This window comes from Nyctereutes procyonoides, unplaced genomic scaffold, assembly GCF_905146905.1.
Source record: "Nyctereutes procyonoides isolate TBG_1078 unplaced genomic scaffold, NYPRO_anot_genome, whole genome shotgun sequence".
NCBI classification, from domain to species: Eukaryota; Metazoa; Chordata; class Mammalia; order Carnivora; family Canidae; genus Nyctereutes; species Nyctereutes procyonoides.
In genome coordinates this window covers 6,066,998-6,092,342 of record NW_026575117.1, presented here as the reverse complement: position 1 = coordinate 6,092,342, position 25,345 = coordinate 6,066,998, and the positions used below count along the sequence as shown (strand labels likewise).

At 48.8% G+C, this 25,345-nt stretch overlaps 1 protein-coding gene across 1 annotated transcript in view; it reads left to right on the top strand.

Annotated features, from left to right (window-relative positions):
- The window catches only part of LMX1A (LIM homeobox transcription factor 1 alpha), a 155,021-nt gene that overhangs the window by 83,388 nt on the left and 46,288 nt on the right, over window positions 1-25,345 (top strand). The window contains exon 4 of the mRNA XM_055333825.1: window positions 23,553-23,785. Coding sequence (XP_055189800.1) covers window positions 23,553-23,785 — 233 coding nt within the window. The remainder of the gene's footprint in view (window positions 1-23,552; window positions 23,786-25,345) is intronic.

Sequence of the window (25,345 nt, the reverse complement as noted above, 5' to 3'; positions counted from 1 at the left end):
GCACTGGGAAGGTAGATTAGCTAAGGGCAGTTTGGTCATTCCTCACTTCTTAGAATAAGCAATAAACCCTGACTTCTATGCCCAAGAACCTAACTCCCAAATTGGTTCAATTCACTTCCATTTAACCCAATCTGACCAAGAGTCACTATGGATCTACGGTATGCTAGGTATGATGCTGTGGGCTAGGGATACAAAATGAGTGTTGTTCCTCTAGGGACACGATAGAGTGAAGGAGTCAAATATAAACCAGTACTTATGAATACAGTGACATAAACCACAGTAGATGTATGTAACTGTTCTTAGCACAGAAAGTTGGAAGTGCAAATGTGTGTGTGTGTGTGTGTGTGTGTGTGTGTGTAGGGGTGTTGGGGACAAGGATGTAGGATGGCCAATGGAGGCCATAACTGGACTGGAAATGGATAAGAGTCATTCTAGGAACCCAGGCAGGTGTTCACTGCCCAGGACCCAGGGCAGATCTGCTGTCAAGCTTGGATGAGGGTGTATGGTCATTTAACCTCTCTGGTCCCACTTTCGTAATCTGTAAAAATGGAGATTATAATTGTGTCCGACTTGGGTGGTTTTGAAGGATAAATGACAGTCTAGCACCTGAGGAGTGCCTTGGGCAGGTGAGACAGGTAAATGAGCATGACAATGCTAGTGTTTGTTGTCTTTTGTCTTCGTTTGGTGCTACCTTGGGGTGCCTCTCTGTGACCCTGCGTGCGCTCCCAGTGGTGCCAGGTTTATGTTCGGCACTCTACTGCATGTCCTGTTGCACCCTCATCTGGAACTCTTAACTCTTGTATTGTCACTTAGCTTTCCTCCTGTATATGCTCTGAATCTCTAACAGATGTTAGACTTCTCTTGGTAAGGGACAGTTGCTATTTTTGTGATACTCGTAGCATGGGGTAGCTCAGTACATTGGGCATACTTAATATTTATTACAAATAAAATAGTATGTAACAGCTGCAGTGTGTTCCATGGGGCAACATGCATATGAAAAGAGGCAAAACAAAGATTTAGGTAGCTTAGCTAAGTACTCATTATATGGGAGCCTAGACAGGAAGGTGAGGCCTGCCTCAGTGGATGGGCTCCACAGGACCCCAGATTGGTTGACTTGACTTCTTTTTTCGAAGATTTATTTGTTTATTCCTGGGGCGCCTGGGTGGCTCAGTAGGTTAAGCATCTGCTTTCAGCTTGGGTCATGATTCCAGGGTCCTGGGATCGAGCCCTGCATTGGGCTCCCTGCTCAGTAGGGAGCTTCTCCCTCTCTCTCTGCCTTTCCTTCTGCCCCTTCCCTTTCCTTCTGTTTGTGTGCTTTCTCTCTCTCAAAATAAATAAAATTTATTTATTTATTTTGAGAGAGAGGGAGAGAGAAAAGGGGGAAATGGAGAGAGAGAATCTGAAGCAGACACTCCACTGAGCATGGAGCCCCACATGGGGCTCAATCTCATGACCCGGGGTCATGACCTGAGGTGAAACCAGGAGTCAGATGCTCAGCCAACTGAGCCACCCAGGCATCCCCAGTTGACTTGACTTTCTTGACCAATTTCTCCCCGTTGAGTTGCTTCTATCTTTGCAACTGCTGGGTGTGAACATGTGGACGCAGACTGAATGTCTTGGGACTTTGCCATTAGGAGGTTCCCATGGGGTTGGAGCTGACCAGGTGGGCTCCCCTCTGTAGATAACTCCTCCTATGTATCCTCTAGAAAGGCCTGGGAATGAGTCTGTAGGCACGACAGGCCACTCAGTGGTCATGATGATTTCACCATCCCTTTAAGAGCTTGCTCAGAAATTGTTCTCCATCCACCAGACATAACACATTTGGACTTGCCGCAATGGCCAGTGCTCCATAGACACCCTCTGCGGTGCTCCTACCTGAGCCAGAGCACTTAGTGCTGCGACTCCTCCCAGCCTGTGTCTCCAGCTGTGTTGGTGCAAATCCAAAGCACGAACTGCTTCTCTCGGGACAGGTGGGAATGTGGGTGCAATGCACAGGCTGAGCCATACAAACTCTTCCTGTTTCCTCTCCATGCTGCCAGGGAGGTGCTTACGAATGCCTCTCCGTGGCCCATGGAAGAGTGTTCAAGGAAGATCTGAGTCTTGCCTTCTTCCCCGCCAGCCATGCTGTTCGGGGACTTCCCCGGCTGCATTCTAGGCTGAAGGCCGGTGGGTCCCAGGTTTACCCTCACTGGCCTCTTCCTAAACCACACCATCAATAACTATGGCTTGCAGGCCCCATGCAGACCCCTAGCAAACCAGCCTGACTGCTCTGGGCCTCCTGGGTTTCTCTCTCCCTCTTATTTCAGCACTCACTGGACAGTGGAACACAGCCAGCTGACTTCCCAGTCCATCCCCATCCTTCCACCCCTTCCTGCCATCATCTCGCCCTGCCCCCACCACCCTGGTCCTTCTAGTCTCCCTCCAGTGGCCTTCAGCCTGTGTCGACGGAGGGGTTGTGCACTCTTGGACTTGGCGTGTGCACTTGTTTGAGCCTGGTGGAGGTGGGGACTGGCGGGATGGGAGGGGAGGGGGCAGTGAGTAGGGGTCCATCCACGGTTTGATTGCTACCCTCAGGTTGGCCCCGGTGCTTTCAATGAGTGCATGAGGCTGGTTGATGCTTCAGCCACCAGTGTAACCAGATCTCTGTGGGCTCTTGAAAAATGGAGCTTTCTTCAGCAGCAAATGTTTGCAATTAACTTTAACATATGGTGGAATTTGTTTTTGTGTCCGTAAAGCATGATAGGCAGTGAGGATCTGGCAGGGAATGCACCCAGCTCGTCACGCCCTGGGCCCAGCTAGTGGGCGGGATCTTTCCACTCTGTTTAGAGCACGAGACACTCGGTGAACTAAGCGGTCATTGATGGGTCAGCTGGGGCCCTGAGCCCTCTCTATGGCTTGCCACATCCTCTTCCTGCCAGATGTTTCTACCTGTCCGGCAACGTGGTAAGGTGTGGTCCCCTTCCTTTAATGATGGGGCTCCACAGCCTCTGGCCCTGACTGTCCTTGCTTCTCAGTCGTGGCCCCTGCCCAGCTCCTGTTCCCTTGGTATATATACCTTCTACCCCAGGGGTGTCCTGCAAAATCCACATGCTCTGGTCGGTAACAGCAGTAGGAATCATAGATCAGCTCTGGGACCAAGTTCTGGGTGAGTCCTGTGTTTGGGTTCATGTTGGGCTGCAAGTAACATGAAACTGAATTAACATGGGGCTGAGGCCAATAGGAGAATGATCTTTGCCTAATGGGAAACTGGGGGTATGAGTGACTGGGTGGTCTGGCAGTTTGGGGTCATCAGGGATCTAGTCTCTCTCCAGATTCCCATCGTCTGTCTTCAGGGTGCCGGCTTCTTGGACCAGCTTGTCCCCCAGGGCCTGCAGCTTCCCATCCTCGTATGACAGGTCCAAAGTGAGAAGGAAGGGCTGGGACCAGTGCTTGCTTCATTGTTTGCTTCTCATGTGGAGGAAAGTCTTTGTCAGGGGTCCCTAGCAGACCACTCCTTGTATGTATGTCTTTGACTATAACTGGGCCACATGCCCACCCCCAGGCTAGTCACTGGCAAATGGGAAAGAGATCAGTCTGCCTGGCTTAGGTAAGTCATGACTCATCCCTGGGATGGGGGGCGCATTGCTGCCCAATGAAGTCGGGGTCCTCTTAGGAAGGTAGGGGTGGTGGTCGGGAGGGCAACCAACAGTGTATGGTGTATTGCTTCCTCCACTGTCAGAAATGGTGATGGTCGAGGGGATGCTTGAAAGTGCTGGGAGGGGAGCGATCACTCCTGGGGACACAAGGCCATGGGATGCGAGATTGCAGCGGCCCACACCTCTTCAGGTCCTTGCACATCTATCCTGTGTGCCGCCCCCACTTGCTATCCTCCCATAGTCTGCTTGCCCCAAGTTATGACTGCTCAATGATGTGCCAAGACTCCCCATTTCCTGTGAAAGAGTAGTCAAACCCAGCATTCAAGGCCCTCTCCCTCTGGCTCAAAATAACCTCACATCTAGCAGAAAACATCATTTCCTGTTTTATCTCTTGATAATTCTTTGGGCCGAGCAGACAGCAAACCGGTCTGCTCTCTGCCTGTATAACCCACCTTGGGTTTTTTGTCTCTACGAGCTTTTCCCTCTATTTGGCATGTCTGACTCCATAACTCAGCCTGTTCTGATTCTACTTTTTGTTTGAGGTTTTCACTTAAGTCCTCATTTCTTTGGAGCACACCTCCTTGATGGCTCCAGCTGGAGGTGTCCTGAGTCTCCTATGAATTTCTGTAGCCCCTATTACTGGTCTACCCCTGAGAGCCACGGAGAGCACTGGATGGGCATAGATGACCTTAGAGCAGGGCACAAGGTTTGTGCTGACCCTTGAAGGCTGGGGAAGATTTGGGTTAGCTAAGAGGACAGAAGCCATGCCAGATTGTTGGGGTGCAAGATGACCATCTATTAAGTGTGCACCAGGGTGTTCACATTCCTGCTTTTGTCTCGCTTTCCAACATCTTAACACTCTTTCTCCAGGAGCAAGTAAAATCGGTGTGTGGTTACCATAATGGATAGCTCGGATAAAGGGCACCTGCAGAAGGTTCTACTGCACTGTACTGATGTAGACCAAAGGAGGTCTTTAGTGGGGCTGAAATCCCGATGTCCTTCAGCACAGGGGCAGTTCTCACATTTACCCCATTAGTTTGCTGAACTCTGAGCTGGTAGTTTCTAGTGTGGGGATGGAAATGCCGAGCTGTATAAACAGAACTTTGAGGAACTGACGCTCAGCAGGATGCTTTCAGGCAGGCCTGCTCTCAGCGCTGGGATAGATGAAACCCTCTGGAGGCAATCCCCAAATAGGGAGTCTAGACCTCATCTCTCACCCTCTTTTGTCTTGAACACTCCAAAGTACTGAAGTGTGCTAAGCAAGATGATGGGAGTCAATGATGAAACAGGAAATTGTGACCTCTGGGCAGCTCTTGGCGAGCCTTTGATGGCTTAGACAGGGATGAGGTAATGAGCCCAGACCCTTGAAGAGGCCACATGCTCGAGCTGTTGGGATTCCTCTCTGTCCTGTTCTTGGACTTTGGGTCTAGTACGTAGAAAGCACAACTCCTCCTCTGGGGATTCTTGTTGCCTGTCATATGGTCTTTTGCATTAACTTTCAGAAATTCGTAAACATGTGAAACACATCGAGACAAGTAAAGCCAGGTTACATGGATAACCACGTACTGTTCTACAATCTGCTTTTAGAACTATTCTCTCGTTTGTTGCTGAAGACTGATGATGTGGGTATTCCTGACCCCATTTCTCAGGCTCAGAGAGGTTAATTAGCTTGACTAAGGCTCCACACCTTATATGTTGTAGAGGGGGGTCTCAAATTCAGGCCTTTCCATGCTCTTTCCACTATAGTTTCATTGCCCCTTAAATGATATTATAAAAAGACATTGTGACATACCTTCCACCTTGCTTCCTATGTGTCTATATAGGCACATGCAGGAACATTTACTAGCCTTCCTACCAAGACGCAGTCTCTCTCAGCACTGTACCTAAGGCCTCGATATTTTGCATGTTGTGTGAGGTGCAGAGCTTAGCATAACCAGTCACTCTGCTCACTCCTGAACCAGCTGCTCTACTGTTCATGGTGGTAGCGTTATTTTTATTTATTTTTTAAAGATGTTACTTATTTATTCATGAGAGACAGAGAGAGAGAGGCAGAGACATAGGTAGAGGGAGAAGCAGGCTCCCTGTGGGGAGCCGGATGTAGGACTTGATCCCAGGACCCCAGGATCACATCTGAGCTGAAGGCAGATGCTCAGCCACTGAGCCAAAGAGGGGTCCCCATGATGGTAGCTTTAATGTTAGCCCAAGGACATCATGAGAAGGGTAAAGCTAAGGCAAAGGAAGGTTACTTGGAATATTACAGGGCCAAATATGAGTGCTGTGGTTTTGTGATGTTTTGACTTCAGCTTGGCTTCTCTTGTCATTAGGTGAGATAATCCACAGTGGTCCAGACTTAGGCTCCTTCCAGTACGACTTCCTGAGAATTTTCCCTATAGCATGGGGGAGGCTTACCCTGCTCTTGGTTAAGGCCTGTGACCACTCCACGTGTGCCCTACATGCCATGGGATCCCCGCTCAAGTTCTTGTGGGGTCACTCCAGCCCCAGCACTACTCCCCACCTCTCACCTGCATCTTGATGATTCCCCTCCTACCGCATCATTTGTACCAGCCGCCATTCCATGATGACTCCCATTAAAACAGACCTTTGACCTGATAGCCCCTTCTACCTGTCATTCAATTTCTCTGCACTTTTCATGAAATTCTTTGAAAGAGCTGTTGCCTCTTGTGTCTCCAAGTCCTTCCACTCCATTGAGGCTTTCCCCGGCCGTCCGCTCACCTCTGCATGGCCGAGCCCAATAGGCAGTGATCAGTCCCCATCTTGCTGGATCTTGCTTGATGGGCTTCATCACTCTTGTTTCCATGAGACACTCCCTTCCCTTGGCTTTCCCTCCACTTCCTGTTTGTTCTCCTTTCTCCCGGGTCACTTCTTCGCAGGCTCTGTCTTTTCTTACCTGGAGTACTTCGGTAACCTCTTAACTGGCTTTCCTCCTGCCTTTCCTCTCCCCCCAGACAGCTCTCAACCCACCAGTGATAGTGATCCCATTAGAAATTCACCCTAGGGGATCCCTGGGTGGCGCAGCGGTTTGGCGCCTGCCTTTGGCCCAGGGCGTGATTCTGGAGATCCGGGATCGAATCCCATGTCGGGCTCCCGGTGCATGGAGCCTGCTTCTCCCTCTGCCTGTCTCTGCCTCTCTCTCTCTCTCTCTCTCTCTCTGTGTGTGTGTGACTATCATAAAATAAATAAAAATTTAAAAAAATTTAAAAGAAAAAAAGAAATTCACCCTAGGCATATACCCAAAGGAATTGGAAACAGGTGCTCCAATGATAAGTTCATGGTGGACACACATGGTCATCGTGGCACCATTCCCGATAGCCAAAAGGCAGAGAGAGCCAAAACATCCATCAGCAGATGAATGGATAAGTAAAATGTGATATATCCATGCAATGGAATATTATTTAGCCATAAAAGGGATGAGGTACTGATATATGCCACAATGTGGACGATCTAGAAAACATGCTAAGTAAAAAGGAGCCAGACACAAAAGGTCACATACTGCATCATTCCATTTATGAGCAAAATCCGGAATAAGTATATTGACAGAGACAGAACACAGATCTCTCTGGTGGAGAAGGGAGGAGAAACTGCTTAATGTGTAAGGGGTTTTATTTTGGAGGGATGGAAATGTTTTGGAACCATAAAGGAGGTGATGGGCTTGTACAGCATTGGGAATGTATTGAAAACCTTGGGATTGTTCCCTTTGAAATATATAACGTGTCTCTTACCTCCATATAAAGGAAGCTCATTGAGCATGGCACTCCTCTGCCAACACTCCCCCCAGGCTTGGAGAAGAAAGGTCAAAGTCCCCGCCATCACCTGCCACAGCCTCACTGGCTTCCCAGTCCCTCCCCAGGACTTCTCCAGTTGCAGCTCTTACCACCTTTGCCTTTGCCCACTGCCCAGCCACACTGGCCTCTGTGCTGTTTCCCGGCTAGCTGTGCTCCTACCCCGGGGCCCCTGCACTTGCTCTTCCTCCTGCCTGCCACGCTCTTCCAACAGACAGTGGTAAGGCTCCCTCCTGACCAGCGACTTCACATCTTTGCTCAAGCATCAGCCACAGAGTGAAAATTACAACTCCCCACCCCTGGCACGTCCTGTCCTCTTTTACGCCTGCATTTTTATTCATTGCACTCATCTGACATTTTATTTGGTGCCATTTGTTTTCCATCAAAGGTAAACTCCAAGGGCTGGGATTTTTGCCTGGTTTGTTCACGGTTCTTTTGCTAGCACCTGGAACCGTGCCTTGGTATTAGCAGTTAGAATAGTAGTCACTTAATAAATACTTGTTGCAGGTACTGTGTGAATAAAACTCTTTCCTCAAATGATCTAGAATTCCACTCTCCTAGCTTTCTCTTCAATATTTGCTAGTTAGAAGGACCTTATGTCCCTTTGCTAGAGATGCCATGAAACTCATAACCTTTTTCTCCAAAACGTTCTGGGGGAAATTAGTTGGCCATGACCTTTAAGTTGCTTTCAGGTTGCTGGAAATGTGCTGTGGTGTGTGTCTAGCCTCATCACCTCTGCACCTCTTATGAATGCAGTTTGGGGGGCAGACTATTTATCTTCGTCGACATACTGACCTATTTTTAGAGGCATTCAGCCCATGAATGTAGTCTAGATAGCAATGTATTTCAGTGACAGTGACAGCCATGTCCCTCAGCATGGTTCTCTTGGTACGATTGGGTTAGAGGTTGATTCTGGTGCACACAGCTCATCCTTCACAGAGCAGAAATGTGCATGGCTTCAGGAGGTGCTTCTGTTTGAATGCAAGGTATGTCTTGCCTTTGCCAGAGAAGTCCCTTCTTCCTGGCAGATGGGGTGGGGGTGGTGGTGCCTACAGGCCTTTGGAGAAGTAACTTCACAACAGCGCCTTTGCCAAAAGATAAAACAAGCCCCTGCCTTTGTGCCAGTTGTAGGTAATCTGCCTGACATCCAGTGATGAAAGCAGGCATTTCTCTTCTGTCTGGCAAGAGGAACCCCTCGCCTTATGTTTTCGCTTGGAGGAGCACGCCTTTAAGTTCCTGACTATTCCCAAAATTGTAACTGGGAACCTGGAGGTCTCTGAGAGGTGGGGAAATGGTGAGCTACTTCATCAGCACCTTCCCCCTGGGCTCACCTTATGGAGATCTGAGACCCCAACCCTGCCCTGAGCAGAAGAGACATTCCTGGCAGCTTGTGCTCTCTTCAAGACACTGTCTGGTTTGGAGACACCCTAGCTTGTCATTGTTTATTCCCATGGTAGGGAGAAGTTGTTGTGAACTGTTTTTTTTTTTAAACTTCTGTCTATAGTATGCTATGAAACCAAACTGCATCCCCAATCTTAAGGGATTGTGTTTGTGAGTGTGCATGTACTGGGGGGAGGGGACACACACTCACATCTGTACACAGAACTCGGCACTGTGATTCCAACCAGGAATCCTGTTTCACAGAGATTTTTGTGGTTCTCCAGCTCCTCATGTCTGTCCCTGCTCTCTAATCCCCTGAATGGAGCTGGATATGGGGAGCAGAGCCATATGAAAGGCATCCAAGATGAAAATTATATCCTAGACTTGCACATGAATGTTGTGGTTGGAGGTGGGGGTGTATGCTGGCTGGCGCTACACACTTGCCACCATTCCTCCTGGATTTTGCATTTCTACCCAGTTCCCATTTGCTTGTTTCCACACAGATTCCAAGGTTGATACTCTCCTGGGTTAGACCCAGCCTGGATCACTGATCATAGAGACTGGGCTCCCTTTAAAGAAGTGGTGGCCAATCTCTGACCTTTCCTTCCTAAGTAAAATATTTCAATATAGTTAATAACTTCATTTGTCCAGTTCTAACTTATGAGAGGCTTGGGTTCACAATGATGGTAGTATTGCCTTGCGGTCACATAGAACTTTTAATTTACAAAATACAGTACCATCCTGCCATTTGATTAGGACAGCCCTCAGGGCTAAGTTAGGAAGTAATATATAGTGGATCTTTGGTGGGTTTTGGCATTGACAGACTTGACTTGAATCTTGGCATTCCCAACTCGTAGCTGTGTAAAGTTGAGCAAACTACTTAGACCTTCATAAGCCTCTATTTTATCATCTGTAAAATGGGAGTAAGTTTTGACAGATGAATGACATGATCTAATCTAGTTCTTAGTGAGATCACCTTGAATCAAAGCTGTATGGAGAAACAGCATTGGGGGCAGCAGAAGGAAACAGGTGGTCCATTTGGGAGACAGTTGCAGTGATCCAGGGAAGATGTGGTGGGAGCATGGCCTACAGTGGGGGTAGTGGGCATGATGAGACATGGTCAGGTTCTGGTTATATCTTGATGGTGAAGCAAAACAGCTTGTTGATGGTTTGGATATGAAGTGTGTGGGGGAGAGGAGTCAAGAACGATTCTGAGATGTTTGTCTTGAGCAAAAACAAAGATGGAGGTGCCATCCATCCATGGAAAAGGAGAGACTGTGATTGCTTGGAGCAGATTTGATGCAGCATGAGGTGTGGACAAATGAAGATCAAGAATTCTCTTTTGAAAAAAAAAAAGAATTCTCTTTTGGTTTTATTAAGTTTGAGATTTTGATTAGAGGTCCAAGTGGAGATAATGAGTCGGTAGTTGGATATACAAGTTAGATTTGGGAGGTAGATCTGGGATAGAGATAGAAAACAGAGATGATTTCTTTTTTAATTGTTTACAAAGGTTATCAAATGGGGAAGTCGTTGGTAGAGAAAGAATTAAAAGAAGGGTATTTTTTTTCTCACTATGGGAGAAATAAGGAAAAATAAGTATAAAAATATTTACAAAGAGGGAGATGTGTGATGTTGCTTTTGAGTAAGCGTGAGGTGCTGACGTCTAGTGCCTGGGTGGAGAAGTTGCCCTAGATAGGAGTGCAGGGTATACTACCTTGAATGGCAAGGGTAAGTCCTTCATATAACTGTATCCTGATTGTGGTGGGTTAATTAAAATTTAATTTTTCCCACACAGAAGAAGCCAAAAGGGGAAGTCCAAGGATGGTAAAACTACTCAAGAATGTTTTCAAGGATCTATGCTTTTCTCCTTTTATGTTGCATCTTGAACAGGTGGCTTTCACTCTCTTGGTACCAAGATGGCTGTTTCCAGCCAGGTGTTATATTTAATTCTAGGCAGAAATAAGGGAAAAGGTAAAGAGTGAAAGGTATGTACTAGCGGAGTCTCATTTTATCAAAAGAATAATAGCATTTCCAGAACTTCCTGCTCCTGTCCCTACTCCTAGCGGGATCCCACGTACTGCCTCCTATGGCCACTCCTAGCTGCAAGGGAATCTGGCAGGTGCGATTTTCACCTGAGAAACCAGCCATCTAAATTTTGGCTGTAGGATACAGAATATGAAAGATTATTGTGTTTCAAAAATATTTTTAAATTTTTTTTGCATTGTGAAAAACACATAACATAGCATGAAATTTGCCATCTCAACCATTTTTAAGTGCACATTTAAGTGGCAAAAAGTACATTCACATTATTGTGCTACCATCTATCACCATCTATCCACTGAACTCTCTGTATGTTGCAAAACCAAAACTCCAACCCCCCCCCCCCCCAGCTCTCTGTTTCCTTCTTTCTCCAGCCCCTGGCAACCACCACTCTACTTTATGTCTCTAGGAGCTTGACTCTTTGAGTTACCTCCTATAAGTAGAATCATCTGCTATTTGTCCTTTTGTGACAGACATTTCATTTAGCATCATATCCTCATTATGTTGTATGTAGCACGTGCCAGAATTTCCTTCCTTTCTGAGGCTAAATAATATTCCATTCTAATATATTCCAATGTAGATTGTACAGTTTGTTTATCCAGTCATCTGCTGAGGGGCACTTGGGTTTCCTTTATCCTTTGGCTGTTGTCGGTAATGCTGTTATTGACATGAGTGTACAAATATCTCTTTGAGTCCTTTAAATTTATATATACCTAGAAGTGGAATTACTGGATACTATGGTAATTCTACGTTTAATTTGTTGAGGCACGGCCACACTATTTTCTATAGCAGCTGCACCGTTGGGGAGCCAGCAGTGCACAAGGGTTCCAGGTTCTCTACATTCTTGCCAAACTTGTTATTTTTTTTTATTTGATCATAGCTGTCCTAATGCGAGTGGTATCTTCTGGTTTTCAATGGATGAGGAGAGAGTTGAGAGATAAAAAGAATTAAAAACAAGAAATAAGAACTGTCTCAGGGCACCTAGGTGGCTCAGTGTTGAGCGTCTAGTTTGGCTTGGGTTGCGATCCTGGGGTTCTGGGATCAAGTCCTGCATCAGGCTCCCTGTGGGAAGCCTGTTTCTCTCTCTGCTTCTCCCTCTGCCTATGTCTCTGCCTCTCTCTGTGTGTCTCTCATAAATAAAAGTAAAGAAAAGAAAAGAACTGTCTCACTTCCACTGGGTCAGACATCACTAAAACCTTTCTGGAACTCTCCAGACACATCAAGTCCAACCAGAAAGGAAGGCAACATAATCTCATGGGAAAGAGATCTTTGGAGGTTCAGGGGCCTGGCTTTTTTAACTCAAGACTCCACCACTGCTGGATTTTGGGGGGCTGTCTGTAGAGTACTGTTTACCTATTTTACCTTCTGTGTGATGAGCATAATAGAATCTTAACCTGCCCCCCCCTTTCTCACTTACATCAGAGCTGAGATGTTACACAAGATCACACATGTTTGAAATCTGTGAACTAAAGGCATTCTGGAACTTCAGATGATCCAGAGATATTTTCCATCCCTCACGTGGAAAGGGAAAGTCCCACATGGCAGCTCTTTGTGGCTTTTATGCGATGGTGGGAGATTTTTACTCAGATTGTTAGTCAATGTTTGTCTTTTCTGGTCTCCCCTGGAAGACTGGATGATCCTTGAGAACAGGTGTCGTACACACGAGGAGGAGAACAGTAACAACTGTCAATGTTTTGAACACTGTCTTGTGCTAGTTGTTGCACCAGATGATTTAGGAACATAATCGGTCTTCCAGATACATCTAGTTCCTAATACAGTGCTAATGGTCTCTGCTGATTCAGTAAGGAGCTCTTGGGCTATGACAGTATGTCTGTTTCTTGTTTTTTTCCTGGATGTATGGCACAGTGGTAGTCATGAAAAGTGAAGGTGACAAAAGCAAACAGAATTCATAGAGAGCTCGGTGTTGCCCCCTGCTGGGATCTCAGAATCTTTCCCATCAAAACATCATCAATAATGTCCTTGTCCTTCCTACTTTTATCACTCCTGCGCGCGCGCGCGCGCACACACACACACACACACACACACACACACACACACTCTTTCTTTCTATGTCTCTGTCTCTCTCTCTCCCACTCATAGAGCCCAGGAAGCATACAGTCTTTGTCAGAGTATACATTGTATTGGCCACGTGCCATCCAGCCAAGCCAAAAATTGTGGAACAATAGGAATGTGTGCCCGGAATATCAGCTAAAAATACCTCATTCCCTCTGCTCTCTTGTTTTCTGGGTATGTTTAAGAGTGTCCCAGGAGGCTAATGAGGATGAAGGGAAAAGAAAACTGACAGTTTCAAAGGAAACCAACTCTTTAACCCCCTAAAAAGGAAACATACAGTTTCTGTATGTCTGTTTTATGTTTCTTGCCATCTTTGCATATCTGTGTGACAACATGGGGAGTCTATAATATACGTTGTGCCACCTTGGCTTGGATTATTGGAATCCATGCTTTTACCACAGTGTTTTGCTCTATGGTCTGACTGGTAGTCAGCTTTCTAGGTTTTGGAAAAGAAGGGGGGGAAGGAGAAGAAAGAGCTCCTACACAGGAGACTCCCTGTCTCATACACGCTTTGTACTCCTTCACCTGGTCCAGGCACTGCTTAAGAGCCAGGGGGACATGTTTCCATCCTTGGTTGGGCCATATGTAACGTCTTTCATTTTTTGATCACTGACCGATCCTCAGGCTCTGGCTGGCTTTCTCAGTAATGTCAGCTTTGTCTGTGATTTGGGGTAAGTCATCAATCCTTCTCCGGCCTTGGTTGCTTTCCTTTTATAAAATGAGGGGAGAGGTTGACTGATCTCTTGGGGGGGGGTCTAACAGTTAAGGGGAGCAAGGCAAGAAGAAGGGTGTCTCAATGCAGGTCCACGCAGTGGTCAGCAGCCTCAGTACGAAGCAGTCATCTGAGAACTGAAATGATAACGGGGCAAGGGTCTGTCCCAAATATTTGCCAGATAATGTCAGTGTTAACCAAATAGCAACTGTTGGCTGTGGTTGGCTAAACATGGAGCTGCCGACTTCCTGAACATATGCTGGGTGTTAGGCAATGAAAGTGGGTGTTGGTCAACATGAGTTGGCTGATGTCAATATTTACCTTGGGTTCGGGTGGACCATAGCCATAGTTGCCCGCATGAAATGCACTATTTCCTCTCAAGTATTTGTCCTTTCAAATTTGTCTGTTGGTCTGTTCTCCAATAGCGTATGAAAGGCTTGTTGAATTTTGATTTAATTTGTCAGAACACTGAAGAAGAAAGCCTTGAGATACACGTGAAGTTCTATTTTTGGCCTCAGTCATCTGTCTTAAAATAAATGATCTACAGATATTTATGTGGGCAGATATGGTAAATTGATTTCAATAAGGAGAGTTAATAATCGCTACTTCCTGAGACCAGCTAGTATTGTCAGCGACTGCAAATACATTTGTCTTCTTTAATCTCCAGAACATCTTGTAAGATAGTTACCATCTCGTTTCTGGATAAAGAGGCCAAGGCCCCAAGAGTCTATGAGCCACCCAGACTCTCAAAGGCAGAATCGGGATTTGAATCCAGGTTCTGTTGGAATTCCAAGGCCATGCTCTTACCATTCTGTCTCGCTGACTCTGGAACAGATGCACCGTAAGAACAAGGAAAGTACTGAGTGCACCATTTTGAGGTAAAAGCTGCCCATTGCCAGCAGGGTTTTCGATAGGCGATGAGCCATGTGTTACCCCGAGCTCCTCGGAGCCTCCGGGACGTGCAGACATCATACTTAGCGGTTCTCATCCCATTGTATGGTCCTCCTCGCTGCTCCCCAGGAGCCCCAACGAGACAGAGACTCTGATTGGCTCTGCCTGCCACTTATTGTTTTCCATTTTCTCCCCACTGCAGAGTCTTGAGACTGTCTCCTATAGAAGATCCTGCCACTTCTATTGTCCTTGCAGACTTTCCCACCGCCCCAGGACCACAGGCTCGGCTTCTTATTGTGGTCGTGTTGGCTCAGCCTCAAGGACAGAGACCTTGAGCCAGCTGACAAGGTTGCTTGTGTCACTACTTCTAAGGCCACAAGCCATGCTTTTGCTTCCCAATACTTTTGAATACGCTTCTCTCACCGCTTCTCCTTCAGTTTAGCCCCATGGTCTCCCAGACTCCCAGCAGCAGATTTCCCCGACAGACAGTTTTGGCGTATGGCCAATCCCTGTCTCTGTGCCTGGGTGACCTCAGTTACCAAGTCAACGTGGCACTTAATGAGTGCTGCTGTGCTGCCCCCTGGTGGAGAGGGTGGAAACGGAGCGAAGCACAGATCGCTGCCTGCCGGCTGCCCAGCTCCCTGAAGACCCTCCCCTGGTTTCCCAACCAGAAGTTCACAGATCTGACCCAGCCTAGTTTTGGTAGGCTCCAGCAGCAAGACGGCATGCTGTGTGGTCGCCAGCTGTCCAAGGCTAAAATCTAATTTTTTTTTTATGTCAGGGCAAAAAGAAGTATACAACCAGTTGGCTTCAAGTAAAAATTAGGGTTTTTTTTTTCCCCCACATACTTATTTTGTCTTCCACCCTTCCATTGAATTGTCTATGGTATGGAGGCCTTGAGAAGCTGCCTTAGAGGTCTGCGGGATTCTGGGTCAAGGTTAATGAAGAGCTCAATCTTTTCCAAACACGCCCTTTGTTCTGGAACATTCTGCAGTGTCATAATGGGGGCTCATTCCTGCTCATATGCCTGCTCGGTCCTCATGAATCTCAGGGCTCTTGCCTTGGGATAGCTCTGGGTTTGCATGAGGCTGCCATATTTTGCACTATTCCTGTCCATGGGAAGTCGCGTCATCAACCTCAGGGTATATGTGGGGGCTGAAGCAGCATCTAATGTCTGGTGTCTAGAGGGTGATGGGGGGCAGGGGTGGGATAGCTTAAAAGTAGCCATGGGAATTCATGGGTGGAAAAGTCAGGTGTTTTGAAAAGAAAATGAAGCCTGTCAATGTCTTGGTTTTACTTTGATAGAAAGAGCAAGAAGGCATGTCACCTTGCCGTGCCAGGGCTATTAGGTAAATCCAGACAAATCCTGTGGGGTCAGGCTGCATGCAAACCCTAGGCCGAGGCCATTTCAGCCAGTGGGAACTCAGTCCCTCGCTCCATTGTATTGTCAGGGCTGAACCCCAAGTTCATAGCCAGCACCACTGGAAAGCTGACCTCTGACATAGTGCATTGTTCATGGCCTTGGTCCTGAACTACTTTCTCCACACTCCTTTGTCAAATCCTGATTCTCCGAGTCTGACACTACAATTCCTCAGATTTTTTTTCTTTACTAATTTCTCTCTCATACTCATATTCAGCTCTTTCTCTCCATCATCATCATCACCACCATTGTAATGGTTACCATTTTATTGAGGATTTACCATGCACCAGGCATTATGCTAAGCAGAGTCAGTGCATTAGTTCCATTAATTCTTCTTGGGATTCTATGAGAGAGAGGTCCTTTTCTTACTCCCGCTCTATGAGATAGGTAAACTGTTGCCACCACAGCCTGACTGAGATCACCTGGCTAATAAATGGTGAAGTAGGGACTTGCACCTAAGTTTATTTAATTACATCATCTTGCCTCCTTGTTCTATTGTGGATAATCTATTATATTGTTAATCTGTCTATTATATTATATTACTATAATAATAATCTGTCTCTGACTGGGCTTCCTTGGGTCTCCCTGGGTCTACCCCCACTGGCCTACACTTTTGTCTGTACCTTGAAATAGTGACCTACCAGGTTCCCCTGTCTGGGAATGGGGTTCCAGCCAGAATTATCTCATTTTGCAGTTATTTGGAGTCAGCGTAGACTCTTGCATGCTGGTGTTGGGTCCTAGAGAGTCTCCCACACACTGTTTGTTCCTAATCTAAATTCATGGAGGGGAGACGCCTTTCAGGGATCCCTTCAGGTGTTCTGGGGGGCCCAAGAGCTGAGTAGTCGAAGGGATTAACTTGGTTCCTAACCCTGCCTTTCTCCTACCTGTGGACGGCAGAGTCTCAGGACCCAGCCATGGGTCCCACAACATAGCCATCCCAGCTGCTGGGTCTTTCTACTTATTTCTCCCGTGGAAGCAGTGCTAGAGAGGCTATAAGAGAGAAATGGAAGAAGGAACCTAAGAATCAGACACCTCAGTTCTCTCCTGGGGAAGAGAAGCCTTATGAATGAAACTGAGCTGAAACATGGTGAGATACTCTCTGAGTTCACGACATGGTTCTTCGTACTCTTCCCTCACTGGTTCAGTGAGGTGCTAGATAAAGGAAATACCACAGTTCTGGCTTCGAGTGGTACTTAATAAAGATCTGTCCCCCTTTTTTTCTCTCTGCTATAAGCTTCTCTTCCTTTGAAGTACAATAACCTGGGGCGGGGGGTGTTGAGACATGATCAAAGTATGAGGACCCCAGCATTCAGAATGGTGGGGTGGTTTTCCTACCATCACACAACTGGCACCAGGTCTGGGGGTGTGTCCGGTCCCTCAGCAGATCCCTGTCTTTCTGCTGGGATTCCTGCATTAGAGGGATGTGCTGGTGCCTACCGGGGCTGCTCTGCTTCTCTCCTGCCAGCCTTTGACTTGTTCCCGAGGTCGTTCTCAGCTGTCACGCCTTCAGGTCTGCTTTTTTTGGAATGCTCTTGTCTCCTTAGCTACAGGGTCGGGTTCCCAACCCTGCAATAAAATCCTGAATTACAAAAATGGGAGCAAATTAAGAAATTACCCAGCCTTAGTGGGTTTCGAACATGCCCTAGGGACAGATTGCTTTCTTCATACAGAATCTTTTCTAGAAATGTATCTAGGGAGATCCTTTTTAGAAATAATCCATGCATTTTTAAAATTTAAATTCAATCTGCCAACAACAAAATAAAATTACATGTGTGATCACAAAAAGAAAAAAAATGATACATACAGAAATGTAGAAAGACGGAGAGAGAAGGCGAGCACGTGAGTGAGTTGTAGGTTTTGGCTGGAGTGTGCGTATGTGTGTTTTGTGGGTTTGTGGGTCCATACATGATCTCTCTCGGCCTTAGTTTATATATATATACACATACACGCATGTATTACATATATAAATCTGTGACTGTGAACGATACGGTTCTGGAAAATATTTTGTTGGGAGAATCGCCATCGCATGGCCGTGTCCTGCCAAAGCACCTTCTGGGGACCTGGATTTGGGTACTGGCAAGGTGAGCTGCTTGGCTGCCAGGTGTGGAGTGAGGACACCTGAGGAATAGAGACATGCCCCCTCTGCAGCCTCTCCATCCTTGATCTAACACCGATCTAGGCAGTACTTAGCCATTCGAGACTAGAAAGGGAAAGACAGGTGGCTTTTGGGAGGCTGGTTGGTAAAGGAGGAGCCCTTGAGCCCTGGGTTCCCAGCTCCAATCCCATACCTGTCCTCCCAGGGCTGCCAGCATGGAGCCAGGAGGCTGGAGCTGGGTTGGGCTTCACTCCCCCACCCCAAACCCCTTGGGTTCGCCCCCCAGGGCAGTTCCCCAGTCCTTCGAGATGAAGTCACACTCACATCAAAGCTGGGAAATGTGGGCAGACTGGGCTCAGGCCACCGAGGAAGAAGAGCTCTCCCAGGATAGGCCTCGGGAGACTCCTAAGCCTAACTTGCTAACTTTGGGGCCAAAAAAATAAAATTAAATTAAATTAAAATTAAAAAAATCCAAAAGATCAAAATCCAGAGTCTGGGCAAATAAGAATGACTACAGCATGTGCGGCCCCTGATGGATGATAAAGTACTCCGCACCCATGTTCTCGTCTAGTCCTCGCTGACCCAGCAGCGAGGCATCATTACTGCCTTTTATATCTGAGCAGACCGAGGCTGCAGAAGATTCCGTGCTCTGCTCCCAGTCCTACTAGGGACAGCGGGCAGCAACAGTACCTGCCGGCTCAGGCTCTGTCGCCAAGACTGCAAGTGGCCCATCTCATGGCTGTGGGAGAGTGGGGGGCTCTACAGGGAGGGGTGGCAGCAGGACACTGAATGGAATTGCAGCCAGGCTACATCCCAGCCTGGTGGATGGTGTGGGAAAGCACCAGGGGGAGGGGGACAGGGAGGAGAGGGAGGGGGAGGGCAAGACCAGAGATTCCAGGACCCCTAAACCAAGTGGCTGGGGCTCTCCTTTGTGCCACTCTGGCTTCCTCCCTCCTGCATACTCCGGACACACGGTGTTGTGGTCTGTGTTGAGAACTGCTATGGGCTGCATCTGCAGCCTTGGGAGCTCCCGGAGTCCGGGACACCCCGGGAGCCCCCTGCAGAGGGCGTTCACTGGAGCAAGGAGAGCGGTAACTGCGGCCTTTGGCTCTGGAACGGGCACCGCCCCGGGGCTCTTTGGTGAGCCACAGGGTATTGTTCCCATTTTATTTTATTATTATTTTTTAAAGATTATTTATTCATGAGAGACACAGGCAGAGGGAGAAGCAGGCTCCGTACGGGGAGCCCGATGCGGGACTTGATCCCAGGACCCTGGGATCACGTCCTGAGCCAAAGGCAGATGCACAACCACTGAGCCACCCAGGTGTCCCCTTGTTCCCATTTTATAGGTGAATTATAGAATTCGATGCAAAGAGGAGATAAGGAATCACTCGAAGAGTTTGCAGGGCTAGGAGAATTTCCAACGGGAGGAGGAGTTGGGAGTTGTTACGCATGCCTGGAGGAGCTGGACATTTCTGGAAACCTTGTGTAGCCTTTCAAGGGCACAGTCAGTCTGCCAGGCTATGAACCCAGAGTGCGGTCTCATTAGCATTCAGAGGGGGAAGGAACCGTGGGGGACGCCATCCAGGGCATTGGGAAGAGACAGGCTGTGTTTTAATTACGACCTGGACTTTTGAACAAATCCTTTTCTCTGCTTGTCTGAGCCTTAGAGAAAACAACTTGTGGGAGGTGTGCAGCCGGCGGCTGGGGCCACAGGGGCACCCGTACAGCTGTGTACACATCTGGCACACAGGTGGTGGACTGTGTGCGCCTCTTCTCCTTGCACTGCGCTGGGGTTAGGGAGGGTGACGAGAGTCACGGTAGTGGGGTGAGGTTGACCTGGTCTTCACCCAGAAGGAGGCGAGCCAGTGGAGAGAATGGAGAGAGATGGGGCTGTCCCCCACCTTTTCCCCCTCTCCACCCTCCCTTCCTGGCCCGTAATCCCCACTGACCGTGACCATCTCAGGACTGGAGCCCCGACAACTCCCGCCACTTTCTCCGGCCTCTCCTGAGTCAACACGGTGGCCTTTCTTTGCGGAGCTCACCCCGACCCTCCCTTCTCCAAGTTGGGGAAAGTTTTAGGAGAGAGGGATGAAATGAAGAAGGGCGGAGAAAGGGGAGGAGATTAACAGGGTGGAAGCCGGGCCAGCACAGATGCAACCACCTGCGGCTGCCTCAAGTGCTTGTTGACTCCCTGGGAGTCTGTTTAACAGCTCCCTTAGGGGAAGGGGAGGAGAAGGAGGGCTCTGGGGACAAAGGGCCTTTGACCAGCCCCCCGGAAAGGCATTGATTAGTTTGCTCAGGTTGGCAAACAGTGACTAGGGATGAGGGGCCAGGGAGGAACCGGGTGATTTTTCTGCCCCATGCATCCAGCATCCAGCATCCAGCGAGGGGGCAGGAAGTAAAGGCACATGTTCGGGGGACTGGTGTGCCCTGCAGAGGAGGTTGGATATGGAGCTGGAGAGAGGGGGTAGGAGAAGGCAGGGCTGCTGGTTTCTGGAGTTGTGGTTTGGGGCTGTCGTATACCTTGTCGGTGGTGGAAGAGCCACCCTAGCCCCTTGGATGTCGAGAGGCAGAGGGCGGGCATATCAGGATGGGGGCTCTAAGGCGCTCCTGATGGCCGGGGGTGAGGGGCTGGTGTGGTGGCCCAAGGACTGGGTTGAGAGGGAGCGGGAGCTCATGCATTCCTGATCCTGAGCTGTGCTGGCATCACCCGCTGGCTGGCCTCTGTCCTGGGAGGCTGTTCCATCATGGAGTCATGGGAGGGCGCTTCATTCGCTTCCCCAGGCCTTGGCTTCCTTCACCCAAAGAATTTGAATGGCTTCCATTTTCCTTTGGCCAGTCTGTGTGTAGCGCCTCCTTGGGAACCCCTCCTTCGCTTCCTCCTCACCCTCAAAACTCTTCCCTTCTTCAGAAAGCTTCCAAGTAGACTTGGAGTCATGAACTCGTACAGCTCTAGAGCTGGGAAGGGATTGTTTTATCAACAAAGTATGGCTTGACGCCTTTCTGTTGTGTATTCACTGGACATTTTGTATTGTTCTTGTATTCCCTTCCCACAGGTAAATCTCTATGGGCAGAGGTTATTTGGTATTTTTTTGTTTTGTTTGCTGTTTCTCTCGCTAGTGTGTGAGCTCTGCGGGGTTGAAGACGTGGTTTTGGATGATTTTGTGCCTACAACAGTGCCCGACACCTAATGGACACTCCATGTACAATGGTTTGCGGATGTGAATGTTGCTGGGTGGTGGTTTCTCTTCTTCCTCTCCCAGTTAGGACAGTGTGTGGTGTTAGTGCGAGGTGGGTGCTTCCGAATGAATGAATGGGTGAAGAGAAGAGTAGACGGGTAAATGAATGTGTGAATGGAGATGGGGTTGGCCACACTTAGGCCATGATGGTGGTTGGCCTGTGTATAAGAAAAGGCTCTTCAGTTATTCTGCATCCTCAGTTCCCACCAACATGGGACTTGTTAGCAGAGCAAGGTGGCGTCAGCTCTGAGTGCTCTCAGTTGGCTGGTGTGTGTGTCTCTGCGAAGAGAGGAGGGCGTGGAGTTCAATGGATTCTGGCCATTGGTCGCCTCTTGCTGCCATCCTCGCCCTACACCATCTGAACTGTCCATGTCTGTTGACCCTCTGGTATGTGAGGAGAGAGAGAGAGAGAGAGAGAGAGAGAGAGAGAGAGAGAGAGGTTTTGGGAGAGATTCTTTTCCCCCTGTTGTGCTACTACATAAAAAAGCAAAGGGCAGCCCAGGTGGCTCAGCAGTTTAGCACCACCTTCAGCCCAAGGCTTGATCCTGAAGACCTGGGATCAAGTCCCACCTCAGGCTCCCTGCATGGAGCCTCCTTCTCCCTCTGCCTTTTTCCCTGCCCCTCTCTCTCTGTCATGAATGAATAAATAAATAAAATATTTTTTTTAAAAAGCAAAAAAAAAAAAACCCACAAAAACCCCAAACACCTGTTTATTTTGGAGATAGAAAAATGAGTGCTATAATGCATGAATCCCAGAGATATTTTTAGGGTGTATTATCTCTGTGCTTATGCCAAAGGGGTTGCCAAAGGCAATTATGTTATCATGAGGCAATTTTACAAAGACATAGATCTGCTTTAAATTTTCATCTGTCCCCAGACTACCCTGAACTGTTACTGGTCTGGGGGTTGCAAGGAGAAGGGTTATTTTTATTGGGACCTACTGTGTGGCAGCCCCAGTGCATGGCTCTTTACACATGTTATTTTAGGAGAACGAGTTAGATTGGTGGGTCAAAGCAAATCAACGTTTACTGAGTGTCCACCAGGTGCAAGAGGGTGTGGGTTATACAACTATTCCATAGGTCTTGTTCTTCAACTACAGGCATGGGAAAAGCTAAATGATGAGGCAAGATTAAGATGTTTGAAGTCAGCAGTAGGAAGCGATCACCGTAAGGCTTATGAAGCTGGGAGAGATTGTCTGGCCTCACATCTTAGCAGCATCCGGAGAAAAGAAGTGCAAAGGGAAGGAATCATGCTCGTTGTTTTGCAGGCAGTTACTGGTGTAGCTGGTAGCAGGGCACAGGCCTTTGGATCTCGCTGCTTTTTTGTGTCTTTTTAAAAAAGATTTTATTGATTTTAGTTTTAAAGATTTTATTTATTTTAGAGAGAGTTTGAGAGTGAGCATGAGCAGGGGAAGGGGAGGGAGGAAGAGGGAGGAAGAAAGAATCTCAAGCAGGCTCTGTGCTGAGCATGGAGCCCGACGCAGGGCTGGATCTCATGACCCTTAGACATGACCTGAGCCGAAACTGAGAGTCAGGCACGTAAGCGACTGAGCAACCCCAGGTGCCCTGCATTTGGCATCTCGAAACCTTAGCAGGAAGCTACCGAATGACCAGCACAGACATGTCAGTTGCCTGAGCTCATATCTGAAAGGGGTTTTCTTTTATTCACCTTAACATCGCTAGTGCCTACTGCTTTGGCTTGGCATAGATGGCCACCCTCTACATGGTCTGTTGAAAAAAAGTGAAATAAGAAGTCCTGGGAGAGAGGTTGAATTCATCGAAAGCCACCCTGGGAAGCTGGGATACAGTTTCCGTCTCACCAACCGCGTTAGGCCTCAGAATGCCCTGCCAAGCTTGCCATACAGATTCACATCCTGGGGTTCCCCCTCCTACAGGCTGATGGGAGTGGGCCTGGACGTCTGTGTTAGAGATCTTTGGTTTGAACAATAAGCTTCCCCAGGGATCCCACCGGGGTGTAGACCACGCTTTGGGAACACCGTGTCCTAGACCACGCCGGTCGTGCGCTGGGCTCAGGATGCTTCCAGCGCCTCTGCCCCTGCTCTTCTTCAGCCTTGGTGAGGAACACAACTGAATCCTCTGGTTCAGCCCCGCTGGAGAGCACATCATCTGGATTTCGGGTGTACTCCATTCCGACTGCCCTCACCCTAGCTCTTGGAGTCTCTTTTGCTCTTCTTGACCCGAGGCCAGCTGGGCCCAATCAGACCTTTCTCAAAGACCTTGCTTCCCTCTCTCCCCTGCTGCCAGGCTGTTTGCGGTCAAATGTGGGGGCTGCTTCGAGGCCATTGCACCCAATGAGTTCGTCATGCGGGCCCAGAAGAGCGTGTACCACTTGAGCTGCTTCTGCTGCTGCGTCTGTGAGCGGCAGCTCCAGAAGGGCGACGAGTTTGTCCTGAAGGAGGGGCAGCTGCTCTGCAAAGGGGATTATGAGAAGGAGCGGGAGCTACTCAGCCTGGTGAGCCCGGCAGCCTCAGACTCAGGTGAGTGCCCGGCGCTGGGCGGCAGGGGCGTGGGGGGTGGGATGAGGTGGGGGCTGAGCTGACGGTTTGCATTGCTGTCCCCCTAGATGCCCAGCCCCTGGGGCAGCCCCGCTCCATGGCACAGCAGCCATGTCTTTGTAAGGTTGGCGGGATCTCTCACTGGCCAGGAATTGCCCCCAGATTCCATGGTGTGTGACTGTGAACGCCTAATCCACAGGTTCACAAGTCTCTGGGTTAACGGGGGTGACTCTGCGTCAGCCCGAGGGTCTGCAGATCACCTGGAATCAGCTGAGCTGGGCTCTAGGCTGCACACCAGGGTTGGGTCTCACTCCGGGGTCCAGGCTTGAGAGGCAGCGGCATGATCTCCTCTTGGCCGTGACAAAAGTGCAAGAGGGCCCGCCCAACCTTGCAAGTGCGTTTCCAGCCTCGGCTCCCATCAGGTTAGCTAATGGCCCACCAGCTAAAGCCAACTCAAAGCTGAACCCCCAAATCCAGGGGGAGGGGACGTACACTGCACGCACCACGAGGTATAGATACGTGGTACCATTACAGGCAATGATGCCCTGGAACCAATAATTCGGTTTCATAATCCCTGAGCTGCTCTGAGCCTCTGTTAAGGGCTAAGAGAGCTCCAAGATCATATACAGTGGGTTTCAGAAGGCCAGAGAAAGTGAATTAAGTGTCCAGGTTGAGTGTGTGTCTGTCTCCACCGGGTGGACAGAGTTTGGCTGGCTTTGCGCCTCCCTTCTGCAAATTGGTGAGAGCCCCTGGCCTTACTGATTCTCGCCCCGACGATCCCAGTGCACGCAGGCCTCCTGAACGCGGCTCTAACCTCCCTCTGCCCACCTCTCAGCCCCTCGGCGGCAGGAGTGGGGGGCCTCTTAGACCTCTGGCTTTTCACTCGGCCTCCTTGGACTCAGCTCATCAGTGGTTCCCGCTCACCTCCCTGCCTTCAGCTTTTGTTCCCTCTCTGCCCCTCTCCCACACTTTGGGGTCTTGCTAGCATATTCTTTCAGCTTCTCTCTCCGGGCTCTTTTCCCCAGGGAAGGCTCTTAATCCCTGGTGTGGATGAGTTTGCCCTTCACTCCCCCTCCCGAGGATCCTGCTTTAATGCAGTTGCTTGTCTGGCTGTTTGTTGTTCTTGCCAAATGCTAAGCCCCATGAGGGACGGCATGTGTCTCTTCTACTGCTGTGTCCCCAGGGCTTAGCACAGGGCTGGAACATTAGGGGTGCTGGATTAAATCTTTAAGGAATGAGTAAACTCTTGAAACAAAAGCACTGTGGCAAGATGCTCCAGTCCAAGGGCTTTGGGGACAGGTGGGGGTGGGGGGTGAGGAGGGGTGCAGGTCTCAGCCTGGCTGCACCCCTTACAGCGATGTGACTGTGGGCAACTTTCTGAACCTCCCTAAGCCTCAGTTTCCACAACTGTGAAGTCGTGATAGTCATGCCAACCTCATAGTTTTATTTGGGGGAACCAAAGAGAGAATGCAAACCAAAAAGCCTGGCATGAACTATAGGCTGGCTGTGTCTGCTCGAGGTGGGTCTTCATGGGAGGCTGCT